We start from the raw sequence: 25,892 nt of genomic DNA, 5'->3' as shown, positions 1-25,892 counted from the left end.
TTTCAAAAGCAACCAACAGTACAAACATAAATTGTTGAGAATAAAACATGTTTTCAACAGTTTGAACACTATGAAAATGAAATTAAATCAAATTAGAATAATATTAATTTTCAACATGTATAACAGTATTAGCAGCGTGACAAAAGTAACAAGTATTACTTTCGTCCCGACAGGATCTCCTCACATTTAAAATTATTTACTTTTATTTTTAAAAACTCAGAGAAGTGAACTTTAGGATGTGTTAGGTCACTAAATAAACTGTAGATTGATCAGCCTACTTTAACACAAGAAACACAACGTGTTATAAGAACAAAATTACCACTTTAGGAATTTACTTATCATGATTGAAAACACCTTTGGATCTACACGCGGAAAACGGTGAGTAAATAGCGCGATATTTGTCAGCTCTGTCAGGGGTTGTGTGCCCAAGATGCTGTCTGGGATGCAAATGTTATCAGGGCTCAGAGAAAAACGCTTTGTTAGGCAACTTTTGTCCCACACTGTATAACATTTGCTGTAATTTTGCAGCTGGTTGCCAGTAACTTACTGTAGAAGATAAAGTCTAAAAATGTTTCATGTTCATTTAACTTTGAACAAAAGGTTGCCAGTAAATAACATAAATGTAAAATCTACATTAAGTTACTGGCAGCCAGCTGCCAGTAATACCCAGTAATACTGTAATTTCTACAGAAATTTTTTACAGTGCACATTACTTTTGCCCTGGTTCTCCCCTACCATTAGCTACAGATATCTATACACTGTAAAAGGTTTTACAGTAAGTTTACCAAGTAAGTTTTTCAACTAAAGTGAAATTGTAAGTTAAATAAACTTACATTTTTTAGGTGTTACCAATTTAAGTAATTTTTAAGTTGATACAACTTTTGACTTTTTACAGTGTACATTTGTTGCCAATTAACAGACCTATTAGTTTTGTAATGTACTAGTTTTTGTTTCATGTGTAAAATCCCTGTAATTTTAGTGATTTTGGACATTAAGGGGAACATTTTTTATTTTTATTTTATTGTTACCATAGTTACAACCATAGACTTCATATACCCACCACCTCAGTTTTAAACTAAGGGCTCTTTGGAATGACATTAAGTGGGACCTAGGCTGTTATACTATTTTAATTGCTGTTTTTTTTCATATGTGCAGTTTGTTGTTCATATTAAGCTGTAACTCATTTCACATTTACTTGTTCAAATGAAATAAAATTCATATAATAATTTCTTAACATAGCATTGCATTTGTGTTTAAAAAAATTAGTTTTTTACTTGAAACAGTTGCATATTAAACTTAAATTTAGCTTATCCTTCCTATTTTGTTGTTTTTTGGGGACGTGTAAGAGTGGGATTCTGTTAGGTGGTCCTCTGAAAAAAATCGGAAGATAAAGTGGTCCTTGGGCTGAAAAAGTTTGAGAAACACTGATCTAGAGGTTATTTAGTGCTTTAACACATCCTAAAGTTTGCCTTCCCAGAGTTTTTCAGTATAAAAGTAAATCGAGTTTAAATGTCAGGAGTTCCTGTGGGGGCGAACGGAACACTTGTTACTTTTGTCCCGCTGCTAACACGGTTGGATTATGTTGAGAATTTATATTATTCTAATTTAATTTGATTTCATTTCATTTACTTTTCATAGTGTTCATGCTGTTGTAAACTTTTTTTTATTCTCAACAATTCAAGTTTGTACTGTCAGGTTGCTTTGAAACATTTGATGAAACTGAAATTTTAAATGAAAATGTAATTTAATTATTATAAGATAAAGGACAAAGTATGTTTACAGTTACATATTAACAAGGTCATAGTCATGTATATTTACTAAAAATAAGTGTAACACAAAAATCTATCTTGTTGTGTTACTTTTGATCCACCTGCGTTACTTTCGTACTAGCTGGCAGGTAGAAAGTAACAATCCGCTATTAATGTTCAAAATGAAATTGTAAATTTCTGATGTAAATTTAATAAAATTTTTACACATTTGTGTCTTTAGGTATTACTTATATTTTAATGTAAAGGTCTTGCAGTGCTGTTAAATTTAATTTGCTTCAACATATTTAACATCTAATCTAATACAATTATAAACCCAATTAAACTGAAGTCCAGAAATTTGATACATTTAATATACACTTTAAAAAAAGTACAGGGTCTTTGTCAGGCTGTATGGTTTCATGAAGAACCTTTAACATCCACATACCTTTCTGTTGTTGCTTAATAGGCTCTTTGTAGTAATAAAGGTTGTTCATGCTTTACCGTATATACTGTGAATAAGAATGGATTGGTTTGTTTAAGAACCTTTACATTCTTCAAATCACATTAAGCTCACAGATTACAAAACCCTCAAACTGACAGTAAGCAAGCAGTTAAACGGTTGCTTTTGTTGCTCTTACTGCAGTCGCTGTTACCCTTTCTTTTCATGCATTTAATGAATTACTCAAAGCGTGACTGGTTTCAGGCCTAGGAAGCTTTAAAGAGAAACAGAGCGACACCTCAGAAATTCTCTAAGGCTTATCTGACTCGCAGCCTCACATTCAATATCTGACCTTTTGACTGGTCTGGCAGGTTAACTCATTAACCCTTATTCCGTGCTCAGGTTGTGAGTGATTTTACAGTATCTTGGTTTCCCTAATGAATTGGAAACCACAGAATGCATTTAATTTTGCAACATGCTCAATAAGTATAGCAGTATAACTTAAGTATATATTATTAAAGCCTTAATAAATCTGCTTTATGCAGACAGTAAGTGAAGTATTTTACTTACTACTTAAGTACATTTTTCATGTATCTGTACTTTTTCTTTCTAAAACACAATTCACTACATTCTAGCGCATAATTTATCACTTTTCGCTACATTTCATAAATACAAGTTATTGTTATTTAATACTTAAGGCATAGTTCACCCAAAAATGAAAATTCTGTCATCATTTACTCACCCGCATGTTGTTACAAACCTATACAAATTTCTGTGTTCTAATAAACACAAATGAAGGTATTTTGAGATGTGTTTGTGGACCCCACTCATTTCCATAGTAGGAAAAAAGAATACCATGGAAGTAAATGGGGTCCACGAACGGATCGATTGCACAGCTTTGTAACAACATGAGAGGCAACCTCCGGTACGCATCGGGTGGTTCTTCGCCTCTATGTCGTGCATTAAATAAATTCTGTTATGCCAGATGATCATTTTTTTCTGACTATGAATCCTTTGACCACCTGTGCTCTCCTTTTGCAGTGTATTATGGATTACAGCTGTAATAATATCTCTCTTTCTTCTGCCAATTTAGAGGATAAAGCTCAGCTTTGTATAGCACAGAAAATCCATTAATACATATAGTATAAAAGCTTTTATATGTTTGCATTGGTTTAAAGGAATAGTTCGCCCAAAAATGAAAGTTGTGTCATAATTTTCTCATACTCGTGTTGTTCAAAATCATGAATTTCTTTTTTCTGATGAACACAAAAGAAGATATTTTGATAAATGATTATAAGCACACAGCCGATTGCAACTATCGACTTCCATAGTAGGAAAAACAAATAAGATGGAATTCAACGGGTACTGTTAACTGTGTGCTTACCATCATTTATCAATATATCTTCTTTATCATTTATCACAAAACTTCCATAATATTTGTTTTCCTACTGTGGAAGTCAATGGTTACAACAGCTGCGTGCTTTACATTAAAACATATTTTGTGTTCATCAGAAAAAGAAAATGATGACAGAATTTTTGGATGAACTATCCCTTTAAAGCTGATTCACCAGATGACATAATCCATGCACATATACAGTACTAAAACACTCAAGTCAGCACTTTACAGGAAAGAAAACCCAGCTGTTTGTCTCTGGGTCTGAATAGCTGTGATAGCTGTTATGTCTGGTACATAACTTTTCTGTCCAATGCTTGTAGTTTTGGTGCACAAATGCTGTGCATGCAGTTTGTACAGAACTTACAAAGTGCAATCAACACTACAACACTAAGGGGGTGTGTACATCAAGGCGTTTATGCTTGCAGCTGGTGTATGTTTTCAATTGTTTCCAATTGCACCGCACTTTTTAAAAACAGTAACAACTGCCGGATTTTGTCTGTGCGGAGTGCCGGTGCTCAGCGTTTTTTCCATGCCCAGCGCTGAACGCCCCAGGGTTGAAAAATGCTCAGCTCGTCAATGTCACTTTTCACTCAGCTGTCCAATCACAGTGGAGGAGGGGTGGGACAAATCCCACAACAACCAACCGGCGAACCTACAACGACTGATAAACAAAAGAGAAGCATCGTAGCAACCAAAGCGCTTAGCTGAAAAATGCCCAGCATTTTTTGGGGCCGACACAACCCAGCATTTTTTGGGGTGACACAACCCAGCATTTTTTGGGGCCGCGACAACCCAGCATTTTTGGTGGCCGAGACAACCCAGCATTTTTTGGGACGACACAACCCAGCATTTTTTTTGGGCCAACACAACCCAGCATTTTTTTTGGGCCGACACAACCCAGCATTTTTTTGGGCCAACACAACCCAGCATTTTTTTGGGCCGACACAACCCAACATTTTTTTGGGGCCGACACAACCCAGCATTTTTTGGGCCCACACAATCCAGCATTATTTGGGCCGACACAACCCAGAATTTTTGGGGGCCGACACAACCCAGCATTTTTTGGGGCCAACACAACCCGGCATTTTTTGGGGGCTGACACAACCCAGCATTTTTTGGGCCGACACATCCCAGCAGTTATGGGTCGACACAACCCAGCATTTTTGGGTTGACACAACCCAGCATTTTTTGGGTCGACACAATCCAGCATTTTTTTTGGGCCAACACAACCCATCATTTTTTTGGGGGCCGACACAACCCAGCATTTCTTTGGGCCAACACAACCCAGCATTTTTTTTTTGGGCCGACACAACCCAGCATTTTTGGGGGGCCGACACAACCCAGCATTATTTGGGCCGACACAACCCAGCATTTTTTGGGCCGACACAACCCAGCATTTTTTTTGGCCGACACAACCCAGCATTTTTTGGGCAGACACAACCCAGCATTATTTGGGCCGACACAACCCAGCATTTTTTGGGCAGACATAACCCAGCATTTTTTTGGGCCCACACAACCCAGCATTTTTTTGGGCCGACACAACCCAGCATTGGGCCGACACAACCCAGCATTTTTTGGGCCGACACAACCCAACATTTTTTTGGGCCGACACAACCCAGCATTATTTGGGCCGACACAACCCAGCATTTTTTTGGGCCGACACAACCCAGCATTTTTTGGGCCGACACAACCCAGCATTTTTTGGGCCGACACAACCCAGCATTTTTTGGGCCGACACAACCCAGCATTTTTTTGGGCCGACACAACCCAGCATTTTTTTGGGCCAACACAACCCAGCATTTTTTTGGGCCAACACAACCCAGCATTTTTGGGGGCCGAGACAACCCAGCATTTTTTGGGACGACACAACCCAGCATTTTTTTGGGCCAACACAACCCGGCATTTTTTTTTTGGGCCGACACATGCTATTTTCCTCAAATAATGGAAAATCAGGTTTTAGTTTATTAAAATAAAAATTTGTGGTAATTCCTACTGTCATGGAAAAAAATAATTAAAACAATAAGTGTCCTAAAAATTGACTTTACATTCTATGTAAAACATAATTTTACAATTTAGGAGTTAAATGATCCAGATAGGTTCAACATCTAAATGAAAATGCACAGGAATTACACTTGTTCTTCTTGCTTTTTACAGTATTTATTAATTGTCTAGTAGTTTGTCCAGTCTTTTCTCTTTAACCTTTAGGTAGAATCTATTTGTGATATATGAATAAAGACTGTGAAGTTTCACAGTTATCTGTTTTTCCGGGCAGCTGCTGTGTTTATAGCTGCTGCATGAAAAATTCTGCATCGACTGTAAATGACACACTTTGTATTCAAGATGACGCATCCCACTGCATTTCACCACCTTTATGACAGACAGGGTGATATAAATGTGAAAAGCTTACATTATTTGAGCATGTGAATTCTGAATTTTTGAAAGGTGAAAACATTTCTAAGCTGTTGTGACTTCCAATGATACTACAATGTGAAATCATGGATAATTTTATCCAAAATATATATTAGTTCTTAGTATTTCACCTTGTAAACAGATTCGATGATAATGCACAAATGATCATTTTTGTTTTATAAATGCATGTTATAAAACATTGCAAAAAATATTATTCTTTCAAGAGCTGCATGTGTGTCTGGCACATCTTGCACATGTTATTATAAATCATGTTAAGAATGGCCGCTCACAGCAGGAATCCACCGAGATTGTGTGTATAGGGCACATGTGAGCGAGGGAAAATATTACAGTTGGAACATTTTCCAAAAAAATGTTTGGTGGAATTCAGGGCAGCCTCAGAAAAATTCAGACAACCCCAACACTGTCCCTTCTCTGGGATAACCAATCGTGATAAGCATACATCTGTTAAATCTCAAAATGATCTCACTGATATATCACAGTTTATATTTAGTATATATTATTAGACACAGTATATGTAGAAAGCCAAAAATACGTGCAAGAATAAGGTTTTGGTTGGTTAGTTTTGAAAAGGGAATCTTACTATAAATGTTAGCTTGGTGTAAAATTATCCTTATGTTACTGTAGTTATTTCAGACCTGGAAAGGTTTATTCATATATAGCTTGCACTTAAGAGTTTAGCAGACAAATAGCAGGATGTGTGTCTTGTACCGAGTTGCACTTAGCCACCTAATCAATACGAAACCAATTAACGGATAATCATGATGCGGCCTGTTCTATTTTGAGTCGTTTTTGAACATGTCTATCTGTCTTTCTCCTGTCTGCTCAATAGATGCTCAAGTGTGCATTAAAGGGTGGAGACACAGTTTGTTTTGTTGGTACAGATCATTTGCTTTGCAATAGTTATGTCAGAACCTAACATATTATGTTTTTAATGTAATTTCATTCATGTTTGTTGAATACAAATGTAAGATGCCATCTTTATAGACTTGGATAAACATTAAACCACAGAACACTGAAGGTAGAATAACATATTGACAGAGTGTAAAACATAACCCTTACTATTTTAGTCCATATTGTTGCACTGTCTGTTCACATAGCCTACTGTGACTGCACAGTTTTCGTACAGGATTTGCACTTTATTTGCATACTTTATGCACAAATTCCATTGTTGTTTACATTGAGCATCTGCAATTTCACACATCACATTTTTATACACTGTACTGTAAATAGAGAGAGAGAGATATGACTACTTTCTTAATTTTTATAGCCTATACTGTACTGCTCTACCTGAGCCATCAAGCATTCCAATGTAAAAACTGACATCTGTAGGATACTGTAAGTGAGACAAAAAAAAAACTTGAGACATAAACCGCCCTATTATATACACGTATGTACAACTTTAGAAATGTTCAAATGGTTAAAAATTATTTGATATTTATACTGTATTGTATTCAAATGAAAGACGTGATAAAACCTGTTGGCTATTCTTAAAACGTATACAAATACTAGATGTTTATTTAAAGCTGCAATTCGTATGTTTTGCCTATCTATCGTAATCTCTGTTTAAATAATACAATTAAAGTTATTTGCGGAGTCATTTTCTTTACGTGGGTTGTGCTTGAGCACAGCTGCTGCGCGCGGATGAATCTGTCTGTCATCACTGTCATCAAAATGTAAACAATATCAGCCAGCTACAAACCCCAAGAAGTTGCCGGGTCCTCTTCTTTAAATAATCAGCCTATAAAATACACTTTAGGAAGACAATACACAAAGGCAAATGTGATTTTTAAGTAGCACATTTTATCATTAAAATCCCATTCAACATTAATGGTGATCTGAGGGGGCAGAATAGTGCCGGTGAGGGGGCGTGGCGCTGGCCCTGCGTAACAGTGACAGTGTTTCAGTTGCCTATTTGAGCTTTGTTGCTAATTTTAATCAATCATACAAAGAGTGCATATTTATTTTAGTCTTTATTTTGTTAAGAAATTATTTTATCAATTAAGGGTCGGTTTCCCAGACAGGGATTTGACTAGTCCTATAATTATAAGAGTTGTCCAAACTGAAAACATCTTAAAACAAATAATATCTTTAAAAATTTTTACATCAGTGCCCTTTGTCTAGCCTCAGAATGCACACAAGTCATATTTTTAGTAAGGCATGTTTGTTAAAAAAAAGTTATATTTCCTAATTAAACTAAGGCCTAGTCCTGGATTAAACTACGTCCAGGAAACCACCCTTAAATGTTTTGTCTTCGACTAAAAGTATCAAATCTATCCTAGCTGTGTATCTTGCTATTGTGGATAATATACAAGTTATATACAGTACAAGTCAAAGTATAGATCTATGAGAAGCTGCTTATTTCCCATATTACGATTTTAAAAAGCACTTTGCTCATTTTAAAGATTTTGATTTTTACATTTATATATATGTATGAATTTAGAAAACTCTGTTATCCAAAGCAATGTACAATGCATTCAATGTTGAATTTTGTTGTAGTATGTGTGTTCCCTGGGAATAGAACCAATGACTTTTGCACATGAACATAGTGCTTTACAATTTAATTGACCTTAAATTGATTCGATACAGCAAATAGTTAAAAACTAATCATTAAGTTTGTCCGTTCCACACAACTAACTTATGTTTTTCTTCTTTGGTTTAGCGGCTAAGGTTGAGAAGAAGGAGGAGGTACCGACCGTGGCAGGAAAATTTGATGCAGAGAAGTTTAAGAATAAGAAGGACAAAGAGGGCAAAAAAGAAGGCAAGGGTGCGAAAGAGGGGAAAGAAGAGAAGGTGGAGGAGAAAAGTGAAGCCACAAAGAAGAAGGGTGAAAGGGGAGAAAAAGGAGAAAAGGGAGCATCAAAGAAAGAAGCATCAGATGGAGGGAAAGGTAAAAAGGGGGCTGGAGACGAAAAAGAAGGGAAAGCAGGTGGAGCCAAGGGCAGTGCCAAAAAACCTGCAAAAAAGTGAACATTTAGTCACCTTAGAGGAATAGTTCACCCTAATAAAAAATCTGTGTTTAATGGAAGAAAGTCTTTTGAGTTTGGAATAAGGAAGTGAAAATTACAATTTTCATTTCTGGGTGAACCTTTCCTTTAATGAAGTGTGCTAAACTTTCATTAGCCATTTTTTCACTGAACAATTTTTTGATGTTTTTTTAAAGTATTTTATTATACATTAAAATGTATTTACATTTGTGAAATTTGTAAATTGTAAATAATTATGCAATAAATAATTCTATATTAATTGTGGATGTAATTAATCTTGCATGCTTTTTTACTGTAAAAAATTGCTGTAGCTATGCAGCTGTTTGCCAGTAACTTACTGTAGACCCAAATTTATGTTATGTACTTGAAACAGTTTGTTCAAGGTTAAATGAACAATAAACATTATGAAGTCTTTCTCTTTACCGAATACATTATAAATTTTACAGCCTCATGCCAAGTATTCTGGGAACCAGAAATCCTCCTCAACCTTTTTCTATTTTTTTCCTTTAGATTTTTCTTCCCAGAATGCTTTGCATGAGGCTGTTATTTTAGTTTTATTCTGTTAAGATAAATCAAAGACTTAAATGTTTAATGTTCATTCAACCTTAAACAAACTGTAGGGAGTAAATAACGCAAATTTAAATCTACAGTAAGTCACTGTCAAACAGTTGCCAATAATACTGTAATTTCTACAGACAGTGAAGGTATCAAATCTTGATTATACCAAAGGAAGAACATTTACCGCATTAAAATTACATACATAAATTTTCTTTTATTCCTTATTCACACTGCACATGATCAGCACTAAATACGATACTGATGAGGGAATGATTAAAAAAATACAAACAGTCTGAATCCATATTAAGCATCAAGGCATATAAAGTGCGAAAACAGAGTACATTTTACAACAGAATCAAAAAGCTTTAATTCAAGAAAGATAAATACTGTTTAATGCTAAAAATAATATGCACATGTACTGTAACTCATTTAAACTTGAGTTATAAAAGAAAAACTGAATGTCTTTGTGTGTGTATGAGAGGACTAAAAAAACTCTTTAAAATGTATATTCATTTTTTAAACCGAGTATGCAAAAATCAGATTAAAAATCTGAATATCAGCATATATTGCTGTACAGTAATTAACTTGTCAATAATTCATTATGTTTGAAATTGGTCAGCATATAAAATTGCAACCCTGAATAAAATGCTTTCATAAGTCATACAGTATAACATACAGAATGGCAGAGGAACATGTTCATTTAGTTCATAACAGCATGGACATTATCATGTTTTGTAAACATTCAGACCTATTTATATATCCACAATATTAATGTACACACATAACTTAACAAAAGCAGCAGAGTGATAAATCATACATAAACCATGAGCCTTTATACTCTTTAAAAAAAGGGTGCTAAAAAGGTTCCCCAAAGAACCTTTGAGCCTCATTGGAACCTTTTTATGTGGCAGAAAGGTTCTATAGATGTTAAATGTTCTTTATAGAACCATACACCCCAACAAAGAACCTTTTAGGAACCTTTATTTTTAAAAGTGTATAATATTGACGCCAAATTCAATACCAATAAATAATGAGTTTATTAATAAGCACCATATACACATGTAGGGTAAAACGTAGCTTAGATAGCAATCAAAAAATGAGATGATTGCAATTTGGCATTTGGTAATTTTCAGCTGCTAATAAAATGCATTGGGATAAAACAAAGAACTAAAATAAACATCCATGGAGGGAGGCATGAGTTCAGTGAAATTATAGTACGTAATATAATAAAGGGATTTATTCGTTATAACAGATGAAAGTGATAAATTCAATTCAGAAACGGTTTCAATAAACAGCTTTCATAACCCAGACAGTCGTCTTTTGTCTGGGAAGGTTCAAAGGGCTCCTTGAAAACAACATATCGCAAAGCTGCTATAATAAATTAATGTATTAATATTCCGGATGCGTCATAGTTGTCTTCAGTCAGACCATGGGAATAAACAAATCAAGATTTGAAAATAAAATAAAATGTAAGAAGACGACAACATTGAAAATGTAGGGTAAATTAGGTGTTATACATTATAATAACTTTCAAAATGATTTCAAAACATTTTAAAAGCTTAGCAACAGGTTATTTGTATTTGACTATTTATGAAAATATTTTAATTAAAGCTGATTTTGTATAACATATATTATATAACTATTATATTTTTTCAAAACCATATTTAAATATACACTAATGTATTTCATAATGTGCTGATTAGTGGTGCTTTAGCATCAGAGGTTTGTTAAATTAGTATTTACCTTTAGCATGTAAACTGTCCCGGCCCAATAGCGACACCTCAAATCTCAAATCATGCTGCTTGTTACAAAAAGTTATGCCAAGGCTTTTCTAAGTAAAGAAACTAAATAATACAACAGACTATTATTTAAATTTGGGTCAGTGAGCAACCATACTGAACACATAGCAACCTTATAGCAATGCTCCAATATTTTTATGTAATATAAAGTGTTAACTTAAATTGCAATGGTTAGGACAAGCAGAAAATGACCATAAAATGTCTTGACTTTCCTCACCATTTGAACACTATCAATAACCCATTTGTATATAAATATACACAAATTAAGAGCAAATTAATTCATTTTCACCACCAAACTCATGAAGAAAACAGATAGCTTTAAAGCAGGGGTGGGGAACCCTGGGTCCTGGAGGGCCACTGTCCTGCAGAGTCTAGTTCCAACCCTAATCAAACACACCTGAATTTCATTTCCAAGTGATCGTGAAGACTTGAATTAGATTTTTCAGGTGTGTTTAATCAGGGTTGGAACCAAACTCTGCAGGACAATGGCCCTCCAGGACCCAGGGTTCCCCACCCCTGCTTTAAAGCAAGATTTGGCAAATCCACGAATCAAACTAGTGGATAAATTAAACACTATTGCTCAAGGCATAAAAACTGTATAAATATCACATTCTACTAATAAAATCCTGCTTCCATGATATACAAAGTTCCTCTACTGGCAAATGTTCGAGATGGTTTGGCTATTTGCAGTACATAAAAAGACATTAGTGCTGATCAAAAACAATTCCTTGTATTTGTATTTAAAATAACATGAGATTCTTATTTACAATTCACTGTCCACACTGCCATGTGTTTCCGATGGCTTGATCCTGGAGCATATAATGGAGATGAGAACCTGAAAGCGACAGCATTTTATTCACAATGCAGAAACACACGTGCAACATATAAAGGGTATTCACCAGAATTTTTTTTTTTTATTCTCCAAACTTATTCTCAGAATTCCTGGTGTCTGTATCAAATCCAGTCTTGCAAAAACATTGTGGCTCATTTAAAAGACGCTGATCACAGTCCGTCATTGTAGCTCAAATCATCTGAGATGGTCCCACAACCAAAACTGTGAGAAAATCCTGAGGAACAAAGGACTCCTTCATCCTTTAATGTATTTTCATAATGATGTATGACACGTGTCATGTCTTTGAGGTCTGCAAAGTCACATGACCGTTTCCCTTTCTTCCTCCACAACCGGGGTGGTTTTTTCTTCGTGAAAGTCCTTCGAAGGTTCTTCCTCCTGTATATGAAGCTCCTGACCCGAGGACGGAATTGAATTCTCGGAGACGGAGCCGTTCTTCACGTAACCCGGAAGGTTCCGATGGCCGTTGATGGTGACGGGCCCCAGGCGGGTGGTATGGTGCAGGGCCAGGGGGCCCCGTGCGGTCACGTTAGTGACGCTGGTGTGGGACACCATGGGTCCATAGCTGTACGTGTTACTGCCGCTACGAGCTTTTCTCTTAAAGTCCAAAGCAAGTGTCCTCCTGCTCCATGACTTCTTGATTTCTGCCTGGACCTAAGGAGCACATGTGAATGATTCACAGTAATTTCTTCAAATACCAGTAATGCTACTACTGACTAGACCTGTTGGTAAATAATAATAGCTCATAATTGATGTCTTACCTCTCCATTGCAGAAGCAGTATATAATTGCAACAAAGAATCCCTGTAAAAGAGAGTGTGAATTTTAATAGCGATATTAGTGAACATTTTCACTGCCCACTATGCAGGTTTTCTGTATAATTTGAATGCATGAATGACCCACGGGCTGTCAAAATATACAAAATGTGCATGGCTGTGTGAAAATACAAATACTAAATAAATGATGTATTTATTTTGACATGTAGGGGGTCATGTAACAAATGCAATGAGGTCTTGAGACAATAACACTGGAACGCTGTTTGTCAAGTTGAGACAAAAAACTATTTATAAGGACTACAGAATATTAACAACGAAGGTTCAGACCAAGTGCTGTACAGCCAAAACAATACATATATGACATTTTCAAATGAGAAAGAATTCAATTCAACAATGATACTGTACAGTAAAAAATAACACTGGTAAAATATGGGTGTAGAAGATTGTTAATGAACTGAAAACCAAGTCCATGCAATACAAGTTCGCACAGATCTTTATAAACAACAGTACAACATTTTAATCAATGCTAGCCAATGCAATAAGGCCACTACAGATGTGATGTGATCTCTTAAAGACGTCTTTATTAGCTCCTGTATCCTAAAGTCACCGCAGACATCAGAAGCCTTCAATATAATAGAAGTGCATTAATCTTACTGTAATATAATTGCGTCCAAAATGGTATACTGACATAGACAGTGACAGAGCTGCAGTGGGTGGGTCAGGTTTATTTTAATGCACATATTGTATTTATGTTACTTTTATTCAATAAAAAATTACATTTGCACCATTTTTATGAAAGTTAGGACTGAATGGACCTGAAAATGTCAAATGGTGTAACCGCCAATTGTGCCAAAGAATGAGAAATATTAAATATTTTATTCACCTTGATAGCATGTAAGCATAATCATCAATATATATAAAATATCATTTTATTAGTTATTTCTAAATGTAAATTTTAATGCGTTTTTGTAATATTTGTCCTGACATATGCTGAAAACAGCTCTGTTTTCTAAATGATCTTTGAAAAATGATGTAAAAATGTATGTAAAAAACTCATAATTACACTAAACTAGATGATTATATTTTATTCCACATTTTTATATGAATATATTGATATTTTCGTTAAAAAAATACTAGTTACACCAATTGACACAGACCGGTTATACCACATTGACATTTTTGCAATTATCCCCCAAATATTCTTTAAAAATGAAAATAAAATGAGAAATTTTAGACTCAAAAAAGAGAATGTATGCAAGTAATCTGCAAATTTATTTTGAAATTTTAACCCTTTTACATTTAATTAAACCGTATACGGACACCAAATAATTATCGTCATGTCATTGACCCAGGTACTGAATTAGATGAAATACCTACTTATCGACCATTACAACAGTTTGTACTATATAGTATGAAAGAATTTGTATGTACTACATCCACTATGTAACACAACGTAACATACGTCGTTGTCATAACAAGTTAGTCATTACCTGGAATGGCTTTAAACAAGCACAATTTAACCATAAGGGACAGCTGTTTATTATATGTATTTGCATTTGAATAGAGCCACCTCACAGCTTTTGGACATTTTTGAATAAAATAACACTTCCTCTTCTTTTTCTTCATTGGATAATTCCTCTCCGGAGGGCTCACGGGATAGTAAAGTTCGGGATCTTGCTGAAGTAGTAGGTCATCTACTTTTCACCTACTCTTTTTCGAATACTATGAATTGAGACATACTACTTGCTTCACCTACTGTTTTTCGCCTACAACTGTATATAGTATGGAAGTAGGTGGTTTTGGATGCAGCAACCATTTTAAAGGGGACATATTACAAGACTTTAAGATGTAAAATAAATCTCAGTTGTCTCCAGAGTACTTGGAAGTTTTAGCTTAAAATACCATATAGATAATTTATTATAGCATGTTAAAATTGCCATTTTGTATATGTGAGCAAAAAATTGGCCATTTTGGGTGTGTCCTTTTAAATGCAAATGTTGGTTTCTGCACTAAATGGCAGTGCTGTGGTTGGATAATCCAAATTAAAGGGCGGTACACTGAAAAAAATGATTCATTGAATTTAATCAATTTTTTTAAGGTAAGTGGTTGCAATCAATTTATTTAAGCTACATTTAAACAAAAGTTTTATATTTTATTTTACGTTACTAATCTTTTTTGTTTAAATGTAGCTTAAATTAATTGATTGCAACCACTTACCTTAAAAAAATTGATTAAATTCAATGAATAATTTTTCTCAGTGTATTATGCCCTTCTGACATCACAAGGGGAGCCAAATTTTAATGACCTATTTTTTTAACATGCTTGCAGAGAATGGTTTACCAAAACTAAGTTACTGGGTTGATCTTTTTCACATTTACTAGGTTGATTGAAGCACTAGGGACCCAATTATAGCACTTCAACATGGAAAAAGTCAGATTTTCATGATATGTCCCCTTTAAAAGCCTTTTGTGTTTTATTTTTTCCAGTGTATTAAGTAGGAAAATATGCTAATGGCTCTAATTGCAGAATATGTTGGTGACTCAACACTTTGTATTCATGTACAATGTAAGTTTAATAGAGTTACCTGGAATGAGTTAAACAGCATCTCATAATGCATCTGGATTTGCCACGGTACCCCTGAAACCTCTGTATAGGGCATCGCCATAAACACTATGTAGTGAACCCCAAACAATGGCATCAAGACAAGAGTGGATTTTAACAGCTTTCTGTGGAGGACAAAAAGAAACCAGGACAAACTAATTATTTTGGAATGTCTCTTCTAATTAAGCGTTTAATTAAAGCAACATTATGTAGTTTTTTTACCTTTAAATAATGTCTCTAAAATTACTTCAGTGATAGAACAACTTTTAACTGGACAAATTGTACTGTTGCTGCAACCTGAGCAGCCTCCTAGCTGCTACAAGCACACCCCGAAAGTGGCAGTGGGGGTAGGAAACACAGCCCGCCCCTCCCCCTGCCTGCAGAAGAGTGTCTGATACCAGGCACTGTTGCGCTTTTCAACCACATGGGGGAGCTGTAAGTCATTTTTACATGGAAACTACATAGTGTTGCTTTAAAAGATATTTATAAGTTGGTATACCTGTACTGTTGTCTCGTGTCACATCTCCCTGCATTCGTTTCTCTGAGTTTTGTTGCCAAAACTCTTATAATATTCAGGAATAACAAAAAATTTACCTTGGGGAAAAGGATAAAGCGGTCATTTAATGGACGACAAATGAGAAACTGATATTTGCACAAAAATAACTAAAAAATAACACTTAAACATAACAAGACAGTAATCTCTTTTCATTGTTTACTTGAAATCTCATAAATGTAATTTGAACTTACAACAATTGCTGTGAGAATAGGGACTTGCACGATCCATTTTAAGTTCCCTGCGCTTAAATCCCAGCACCTGTTGGCCATAAACCAAATCAGTTATTTTAACAGACTAATCCAGATTCTATTTATATTCAGCAAATACTCCAAAAATCCATGTTTTATTTCATAAGCCTATTGCAAACATCAAATCATCCGTGCACATAAAAGAATAACATTTAATTTGAACATTTACCCATAACATTTTTTTGTAAAATCAATATTTCCAACCAAAATAAAAACACTTTAGCAATGTCACAGTGTCTAGGACTCACTCTGTGTCTGCAAGTGTGGCCCTGACGCTGGCCCAGATGGTCACAAACACCGCAGGAACACCTGTTTAGTAAAAAAATCATGTGACTTTTTAAAGGTTGCATTCAGAAGAACATGTGAGGTCCTCAGTTGTGTCTGGTGCAGTATACAGAAGAAAATGTTGCCTGAAAACTGCTGCTTTATCTCTCAGCAGCCTGAGTGCTCACTTATATTTCATTTATATAAGTTTGACATTTAAGTTTTTTTCTGATTGTCATAGAAGAAATAAAAAACACAAATGAGACATTCGTTGGCATACACAACAGAGCTGTCAAATTCATGCAAAAGTAAGTTAATGTGGAAAATTACAACCTCACTAATCTGGTTGTAATCTGGAAAACACCTCCGTACTTCAATATTTTACTATGCTCTTACCTCAACTTAGACGAATTATACATCCTTAAAGGGCGTTTTGCAGGTAAAATTTTTCAACGAACTTGTGCAATTTGCTTGTTGATAATAAACATTTAAACTGTTATCCATTGTGTTTTATGTTGTTGGGTATCACAAAACCCGAAAAAGTATGAAAAAGTACAGCGGTTTGCAATGATTCTCCTTTCCCCCACAACGCACTGTATGACGTCACGCTGGGGAGAGAATTTACCAAAGCCGCCTTGAGAGCATTAAGAGTGACTATAGAGAGACGAGTAAAGTACAGTTCTGATTATACATAAATACATAGATAGACAGACAGACAGACAGACAGACAGACAGATGGATAGGCTAGTATAGAGAGATAGGCAGACAGCCAGATAGCATAACGTTAGCATATCTTCGTGTAGAAAGTAAACAAACAATTAACATACTCGTGCATGCTGGCTTGAGGGGGTCCATGATCCTGCCTGAATTGGGTGTAACTTTATGCGATCTTCAGCACAAACGGTTTTGGCAGCATGTCTCTAATCCTGGAAGCTGAGTGAGGCATGTCACATCTGTTCGCGGGGACCAGCGACCCAAACGCACTCACTTTTACAGCCAGTAGCGGAATGGCAATCGGGAGAGTCGGGACTTTCCCGGTGGGCCGATCTGATAATAGTTATACATTTCGAGTTAACACCGTCTGGCGGCGTGATATGCGGCCGGTTCCCGCAGCCCGCTGGTCAAACTGTGCAGCCTCTCTGCTCAACAAAGTATATAAAAGTGCTCAACCTGTTCGGCAGGTCCAAACATGTACAGGATTTATAAAAATACGGTGATCAATGAGCGGTTCCTCCTCAAATGGCTTAGCCTGTCGTGATGTAAAAAGCCGCCGAACGCCTGTTTATTACAGTATGTATGCAGTCGGATCCGAGTGTGCTGCAGCTGCTGACTGCTGCTGCGTATAAAATGATTGTGTGATTCGTTATAATCGCATAAACAATATAACAAAGCATCCTTTTATTTCACAAAACAATATATTTGATATATTATTTGATAGACTAGTAAGTGTGGATTAAGGATGTTTAAAAATCTCTAGCCTGGTGGCCAGGACATGAATGGATCAAATCAGCAGATTTGCGAAGTTTTATTTATCTCCACATATATCATAAATAATAATTAGCATGGTAACTTTGCAGTATAACACATTATATATTTCCTACGATGTATATATGATTTCCAAATTATATACGTAAGTATTAAACAGCAATAAATGTCTCATCTATCTCTTTGGCTCTGGCTGAGGCTTTCTCCACTTCTCCCCAGCGTGACATCATCGCAGAATTGCGTTAAAAAATTAAGACCAAAAAATTTAAGACCATTTTTGAGACATTTTAAAAATTATACACATATCTTGAGTGATTTATGTACCCATTAATCGACAGTGGTGGTTAACCTGCAACACGCCCTTTAACTCTTTTCAACGCATTCACCTATTCTTTGTACAGCGCATTGTGAATGTGTCAGCACTCAGCCCAGCCCCATTCACTCCCCATGATCCAAACATGGATGAAGCAAACAAACACTTGGTTTTCCTATTTTAACCAAACCATGGTTTTCCTATTTAAAGACTGTTACATGAGTAGTTACAGAGTAAGTATGGTTGCACAAAATAAAATGTGCTGATTTTGTAAGCGGATAAAAAATAAGAACTATATTGCATGGCGGAAGAGCACTTAGTTTGCAGCACTTCAACCCCGGGCAAAGTAATATTGACAGAAGTTTGAGCGAGAGGAGGAATAGTCAGGAGTGATGATGTTACTGCGCGCCGAGGTCAAAGTGCTGCAAACAAAGTAAATCGCAACGTTTTATTTTGTGCCACCATACTTATTATTTTAATGGCAATGGCTATTTTATTTATATAGCACTATTAAAAAAACACAAGTTGACCAATGTTCTTCTCAATAAAAATAAAAAACAAATACACAATAATACAAAAAAATATAAAACACATTAAAAACACATACTAAAAGAACATACAGTACAAATACTTATCTTACAATTGCAACTAATAATAAAAAAAGAGTAGTTGGTATTACATACTAAAAGCTAAAAAAACAAACAAATGTGTTTTCAATTTTGTTTTAAAAGCCTGTACAGTCGGTGCGTCTCGAATATTCGAATATTGTTAGGCAAACTGTTCCATAATTTTGGTGCTGCAACGGCAAAAGCACGATCTCCTTTTGGATGTAAATGTGTGGAATTTTTAGTTCTTATTTGCTGATCTCAAAGTTCGTCCTGGCTGGTGTTCAAATAAAAGCTCAGAAAGATAGGCCGGTGACAGTCCATGCAGGGCTTTGTACATCAATAAAAGAATTTTAAAATCAATTCTGTGATAGACTGGAAGCCAATGTAAAGAGATCAGGTTGGGTTTAATATGCTCCCGTTTCTTCGTACCCATTAAGAATCTGGCAGCTGAATTTTGAAGTTTTTGCAAGCGCGAAAATAGATGTCTGACTGATACCTTTATATAATGCCTTACAATAATCAAGCCTTGACGTAATCAGGGCATGAACCGCAATTTCAAGGCCTTCAAACGTCAGACATGATTTCATCTTTGCCAAGTTACGCAAGTTAAAAAAGCTGGACTTCACAATAGAGTTTATCTGTTTGTAAAGCTTTAAGGAACTATCAAAGTACATGCATAAATCATGGCCGCATGTTCTAAAACTACTCATGTAACAGTCTTTAAATATAGAAAACATGGAAGTGTTTGGTGGCTTCTAAATTCATTTGGATCCTAAGGAATAAATGGGGCTAGACTAAATATTAACACACTCACGACGCAGAATAAGATTAAGTGTACCCACCGAAAAAGATAGGCATGCACGAAATCGTCCAAGTTGAGGTAAAAACAGTGAAGTTTTCCTGTAACAAATTATAAAAACATATTTTATTGATATGGTTAACTTTTAAAGTTTGACACATTGTGCCACTTGCATATGCATTTGGATAGAGGGATAATAATTTTATTTATCAGAATTGTGTTAGGGGCCGATCACACCAAACGCAAACGCTTATTAACACAGTTATAGAGTTGCTTCCTCATGCTAAACGTAGGGAAAGTGTCAAAAAAGCATTTGGGCATGTTACAGAGTATTTCTGTGCCGAATGCACTTCGCCAGGGTTCGTACAAGTTTCGGAAAGTTTTTTCGATTACCCCGCCCACCCGTCAATCAGCGGGAGACGCTACAACTTGCAAACATCTTATCACGCGACACAGCTTTGTTTAATTTCAAAACTCAACAATGGCACGAAAGAAGAAGTGCGTTTTTGGATGTAAGGAGAAGAAAGCCAGCCTTATGAAAACAATGGATATAGTTTATTATCCGGGGTAGCAGCGGAGTTTTGCGTGTGTGTTTGATCCGCTGGATTTTCCCAAACGGGTCATGAGTTGCATGCGGTAAGTAAGACTTCTGTCTTATGTTGGAAATAGGCGTGTGCATATTATATAAACAACACGAACATGTAGTTAATCATAAGTTAAAACAGTGTTGTATAGTGTTGCATGACTCGTACTAGCTACACCCGCGGTAGTAACTCATACTTCTTCATTTTTCCGTACATTATCGGAAAGATTCGGTAAAGATAATCTTTCTTATTTAAATCTGATTAAACTAAAGACTCTTCGGAGATACAAAGGATGTCATACTACTCTATAGGTACTCCAGATTAACATCAGAAATGCAGAAACAGCGTGTGTTACGTGAGCTTTAACAAAAACTTTAAAAAGAGGTGCTTGCTCTGCCCTTGTTTAAGGGTGAGAGGTGTGCAAATACGCAGGAGTGAGTAAGTGCAGCCTCCGGTTGTTTCAAGCATCTGTAAACTTCTGTCACCACAACGGAAAACCTGTCTCTCCCCTCGTTCGATTGGACAATGGAAAAAAGGCAAATGACTTCAGGCACTTTTCTGCTCAGAGCGCTCCTTTAAAAACGACCAACACGGTAGGCGGCCAAAACGCGAGGCGTTCGGCACGGATAAACAGCACGCATAACGCTCACTGCCCATAGAAGACTATTCAAAAAAGACACCTACCACTGCCATAAACGCGATCAGTGTGATCAGCCCTTAGACCGTATTTAATTCATCTACAGGCTTATAACAAGAACACCTCAGTGGCCCTGCTATCATAATAATTACCCCGGAAATGCAATTTATTTTGTGTGCTTTTAGGTGCTTATTGGTTTGAATGAATTATATGTGTTGTAAAATTAGTGGGGTTCGCCCAGGGTGCCACACAAGCTAGAACCGCCACTGCCATACAGCATTGTTTTCAATCAGCCATTGAGTACAGCAATTGTAACAAACAAAGCCCTGCGTCTTCAGTCTAAAGCTTCATTAAGATGAATAAACTCTACGACATCCACATTGTATGCGCTGTGCACGTCCAATTATTACGCACAGTGTGTACAATGCAGGAGCCGTAGAGTCCAGAGTACTTTCACAAACATGCCTTCTGGTCTCCGGCAGATTTAACATATGCTAATGTCAATGAGCAATACCTTGTAGTAACCGTGTGAAGGGTTTGTTAGAAAGTCGTATGCGACTGATTAATTGAACAATCTTTCAAACGCACCCAAATAGACATCTACAATAGAAAATCGTAATTAAATCCCTTCGATATAATTTAGTCTCTGTAGCCAGAATGATTTTGTATTGTGAAGTATTTAAGAAGATTGTTTACTCACCCCAGCCAATCAAAGTGAAACCCCAGAGGTACTTCCTGTCTGAGAAGAAGGTCATGAAAATAAGGCTGTGGAGGTACAGGCCTTCCACCAGGATCCAATAATAATTAGTCGCCAGGAAGTACAAAAAGAGGGTGACAGCCACCTTGCAACCAATCTGGAGGAAAGATGAAAAATCAATTCGCATCCATCTCACCTTCATTTGCTTCTGATGTATGGAAGAAATTGCATTTCTTTCTAAAGAAAACGTGAGTGCTGACTGCCCAAGCCAGACACGCCAACGCAAATCTGGGGTTTTTGAGAGGTTTGAACCATGTTTTTCAATGTAACAGAAAGTAACTAGGATATAACAGTTTCCCGGACAGGGTTTATCTAAAATGCATGTTTGAGCTGCCTCAATTTAAAAACATCTTGCACAGACATATCGGAATATATATCAGTGCCACAGTTATGGCTCAAGATGCACACCTGTTTTGTTTATTTGTTTGTAAAAACTGCTTAAATGTCCTTAAGGGCCAGTTTTTGTTGTGGAAGGTATGCATTCATTAAAAATGAGCAAATAAAATATTTCAAATCAATATTGAATGTTTCTTACCTTACTTATGAGGTAAACATCTGTGTAATAAGTGGGATAATGTACAGGCAGCCGGTTGTTATTGCAATATAAGCCCCTTCGGTGTGAATCAAGACCCTTCACTTCATGTCGGGTCCTGGCTACATTTCCGGGGCTTATTTTTGCAATAACAACCGGCTGCCTATTTCCCTTATATATAAACCACTTCATGTTTTTGTGATTTATACAGTTACCACTATAATAAGAATTCATAATGCGATATAAGATTGTGTTCATGTCGCCCACTTCTAAGACTTTCTCTACTGAAATGTTCTGCCAACTGTAAATCAAATAGTGCAGTGTATAATTCAGTTCACATAGTTTAATTAAAAACCCTTCGTTTCTTGGTTACAAAAGCATGCAGGAAATACTGCAGACTATTTGTGACATGACGCAACAAATCACTTTGAATGATAATGATGTTCCCGTGTGATACCATGGCAACCACACAGTAAAGAAAACCCCATTGATGTGGTGCAGTTACTGACCATACACTGTAAAACAAAGAGTTCAGAGTACTTAAAACTTTTTTTTAAACTTATTGCATCAACATTTTTAAGTAAACCAACTTTCTTAAAGGGATAGTTCAACCAAAAATGAAAATTCTTTCATCATTTACTTATCCTCATGTTGTTTTAAACCTGTATGAATTTCTTTTTCTGATGAACACAAAAGAATATATTTTGAGAAATGATGGTAAACACACAGCATATAGTGTCCATTGACTTCCATAGTAGGAATAAAAAAATATGATGGAATTTAAAGTGTACAGTCAACTGTGTGCTTTACATCATTTATCAAAATATTTTCTTCATCATTTATCACAAAACTTCCAAAATATTTTTTCCTACTATGGAAGTCAATGGACACTATATGCTGTGTGTTTACCATCACTTCTCAAAATATCTTCTTTTGTGTTAATCAGAAAAAAGAATTTCATACAGGTTTAGAACAACACGAGGATGAGTAAATGATGACAGAATTTTCATTTTTGGGTGAACTATCCCTTTACATTTTTAAGTAAAGAATATTTATAAATTACAATTGATCCAAACTTAAAAGTTTACATTTCATTGTATTTAATATTTAAGTACACTATACTTAAAACTACTGATTACCATTTAATTTTTGTTCACAAGTGACAGATTATGTGACTCATGAAATTAAAACCAGTGTAAGTGTGAAGAGACTGAGCTCAGTGCTGATTTTCACACAGTTATTGTTTATTTGATAAAACAACACAACACATATCTTGGTAACCACAAAACTATAAAATAGCTAACTCTTCTAAATCTCCAACATAAATGACTGTTTAACTATATTGAGTCTTTGCTGAAAACCACATAAAATCTCACTTTCTAACAAAAATGCTCTCATAATGCAGGCACATGCAAACTATGCTGGGAACTGGAAGTCCTCCTCAACCAGTCGTGTTGATTTAATTTAAAACTGAAGTCAATTTGGAGTGCCAGAATCTTTCTTAGCTTACCTGGCAAATTGAATACCATAAAACTCATCACAACCACCAAAAGTTTGCAATTATTTGCAGTGTTTGTCAAAATAAGGTTGTGGTATTAAAATGACTCTGTTTAGAAGTAATAAATAGATTTTTTTAAGTTATTTGACTCATTTTATATGAGTTTGTGTAATTTTAAAGGGGACATATCATGAAAATCTTTTCATAACCTTTTTTAATGTTTATGTGCTATAATTGGGTCCCCGGTGCTTCTATCAACCTATAAAATGTGAAAAAGATCAACCCAGTAACCAGTCTCGGCAAACATGTGAAAAAATAAGTAATAGAAATTTGGCTCCCCTTGTGATGTCAGAAGGGGATAATACCGCCCCTTAAAGGACAAGTTCGGTATTTTGACTGAAATTTGGAGATATGATGCTGTCCTGAGAATTTTCGGGTGTTTCTTGTATCACCTCCCACCTCTAAAATGGGTTTATAGGTGCACAGGAACAATCCTTCCTAAAATGCATTAAACTTTCGTTTACAAAGACGTGAAACTCAGCGAGTGGTCAGGGGTGTTCACTGATATGCTCACACAAAAATCGCTGCAAAAGACGCATTCCAACAGGTTTTATCGTAGTTTTTGTCCAACTCCATTGACTTGTATTAGATGTGCTGTGAAGTATGGTATTACTCCGCTCCGGGACTTTTTTGTATTCTTGCAATTGGCAAAGGTGGATTATCGCCACCACCTGGGCTGGAGTGTCTATTATTCAAGCTCTCAACAGAAGAATGTACGGGTGTGAGGCGTTTGGAAAAATAGGTCCACCAGTTTACAACGAATGGTAAAACACCTGTTGGAAAGCACCCCTGACCACTCGGTGAGTTTCACGTCTTTGTAAACAAAAGTTTAATGCATTTTAGGAAGGATTGTTCCTGTGCACCTATACACCCATTATAGAGGTGGAGGTGAAACAACGATCACCCGAACATTCTCGGGGCAGCCGCATATGTCGAAATTTCAGTCAAAACCGTTCTATTTCATCACAAACAATCTGAAAACAGGGCTTTAAGTGTAAAATACCAAATTGTCCTTTAAACTATCCAATCTAATCTGCATTGCCATTTACGTCAGAGATCAGCTCATTTATTAATTTGCATTTACAGCTAAAAACGGCACATTTTTGCTCATACCTACAAAGTATGGTATTTTAAGCTAGAACTTCACGTATGTACTCTGGGGACATCAAAGATTTATTTGACATCTTAAAAAAGTTTTGCGAAATGTCCCCTTTAAATTGGTACACTGTATACTGTTCATGTTTACAGTGTACCTAGATGTGAGTGCATGTGTGAACTTACAAACTGGGATTTGTTGGCAGGAGGAGCTTCGGTAATGGACTTGAGATCCTCCACGGTGATGCGTTCCATCTCTTCCAGCGCTGCACCCGAGTACAACACCACATCCTTTACGAAGATGCTAATGGCTCTCAGCATGAATGACACAAACAGGTGCATGTGGATGTAGTTTCTGGTGCAGTGCAGCCGGCGAAAAGCAGAAAAAAAGAAAGCAAAGAGGGAGCAGATGATGATGAGTTAAAAACAGGTGTCATTATGGTATGCAAGTAGTTTAAAACAGCATGGTATATACAGACGTGTCGTTGAACAGCACCATATGATAGCAGACGTGTGTTTCTCTTGCTTTCCAATGCTAGAACAACAATACTAGTGTTAAATTAGAGCCAGATGAGCCTGTCGCTGACTGTAACACATTCTTCTGATTTAAAGAGTTCGGAAAGCCCAAATGTTGAAAATGCAGGGCTCCAAAAGTGAGCTATAAAAACAAAATTGCAAACATGTGGTACCCAAATTCCCCTCAGCTTGTCTACACTTTCTCAAACTGGCCTGACTGGAGTGAGTCTATTAGAGAGAAGCCCCTGCGGATTTGCGTTCAGATCTTCTCAAATAGCAGTTTATCTGTTTATGTTCGGTTTGGCTGTTATTTGGCAATGATGTCAACAGCCACGTTTGTCTCCTAAATGATGCTGTCAT

At 36.1% G+C, this 25,892-nt stretch overlaps 2 protein-coding genes across 3 annotated transcripts in view; one reads left to right on the top strand and one right to left on the bottom strand.

The window, feature by feature from the left end:
• The window catches only part of tmie (transmembrane inner ear), a 34,440-nt gene extending 25,179 nt beyond the window's left edge, over positions 1–9,261 (top strand). For both annotated transcript variants that reach the window (XM_055203058.2, XM_073854812.1), the window contains exon 4: positions 8,673–9,261. In XM_055203058.2, coding sequence (XP_055059033.2) covers positions 8,673–8,980 — 308 coding nt within the window. In that variant the 3' untranslated portion in view covers positions 8,981–9,261. The remainder of the gene's footprint in view (positions 1–8,672) is intronic.
• A 2,980-nt stretch (positions 9,262–12,241) lies between these two features.
• The window catches only part of pth1r (parathyroid hormone 1 receptor), a 105,234-nt gene continuing 91,583 nt past the window's right edge, over positions 12,242–25,892 (bottom strand). The window contains exons 6-13 of the mRNA XM_073854806.1: positions 25,203–25,395; positions 21,775–21,928; positions 16,633–16,693; positions 16,328–16,394; positions 16,080–16,174; positions 15,564–15,705; positions 12,966–13,007; positions 12,242–12,858 (exon numbers count right to left, since the gene is read on the bottom strand). Coding sequence (XP_073710907.1) covers positions 12,505–12,858; positions 12,966–13,007; positions 15,564–15,705; positions 16,080–16,174; positions 16,328–16,394; positions 16,633–16,693; positions 21,775–21,928; positions 25,203–25,395 — 1,108 coding nt within the window. The 3' untranslated portion in view covers positions 12,242–12,504. The remainder of the gene's footprint in view (positions 12,859–12,965; positions 13,008–15,563; positions 15,706–16,079; positions 16,175–16,327; positions 16,395–16,632; positions 16,694–21,774; positions 21,929–25,202; positions 25,396–25,892) is intronic.

This window comes from Misgurnus anguillicaudatus, chromosome 2, assembly GCF_027580225.2.
Source record: "Misgurnus anguillicaudatus chromosome 2, ASM2758022v2, whole genome shotgun sequence".
Classification (NCBI taxonomy): domain Eukaryota; kingdom Metazoa; phylum Chordata; class Actinopteri; order Cypriniformes; family Cobitidae; genus Misgurnus; species Misgurnus anguillicaudatus.
Note: the sequence above shows the minus strand (reverse complement) of the source record. Positions and strands in the feature narration are given on the sequence as shown.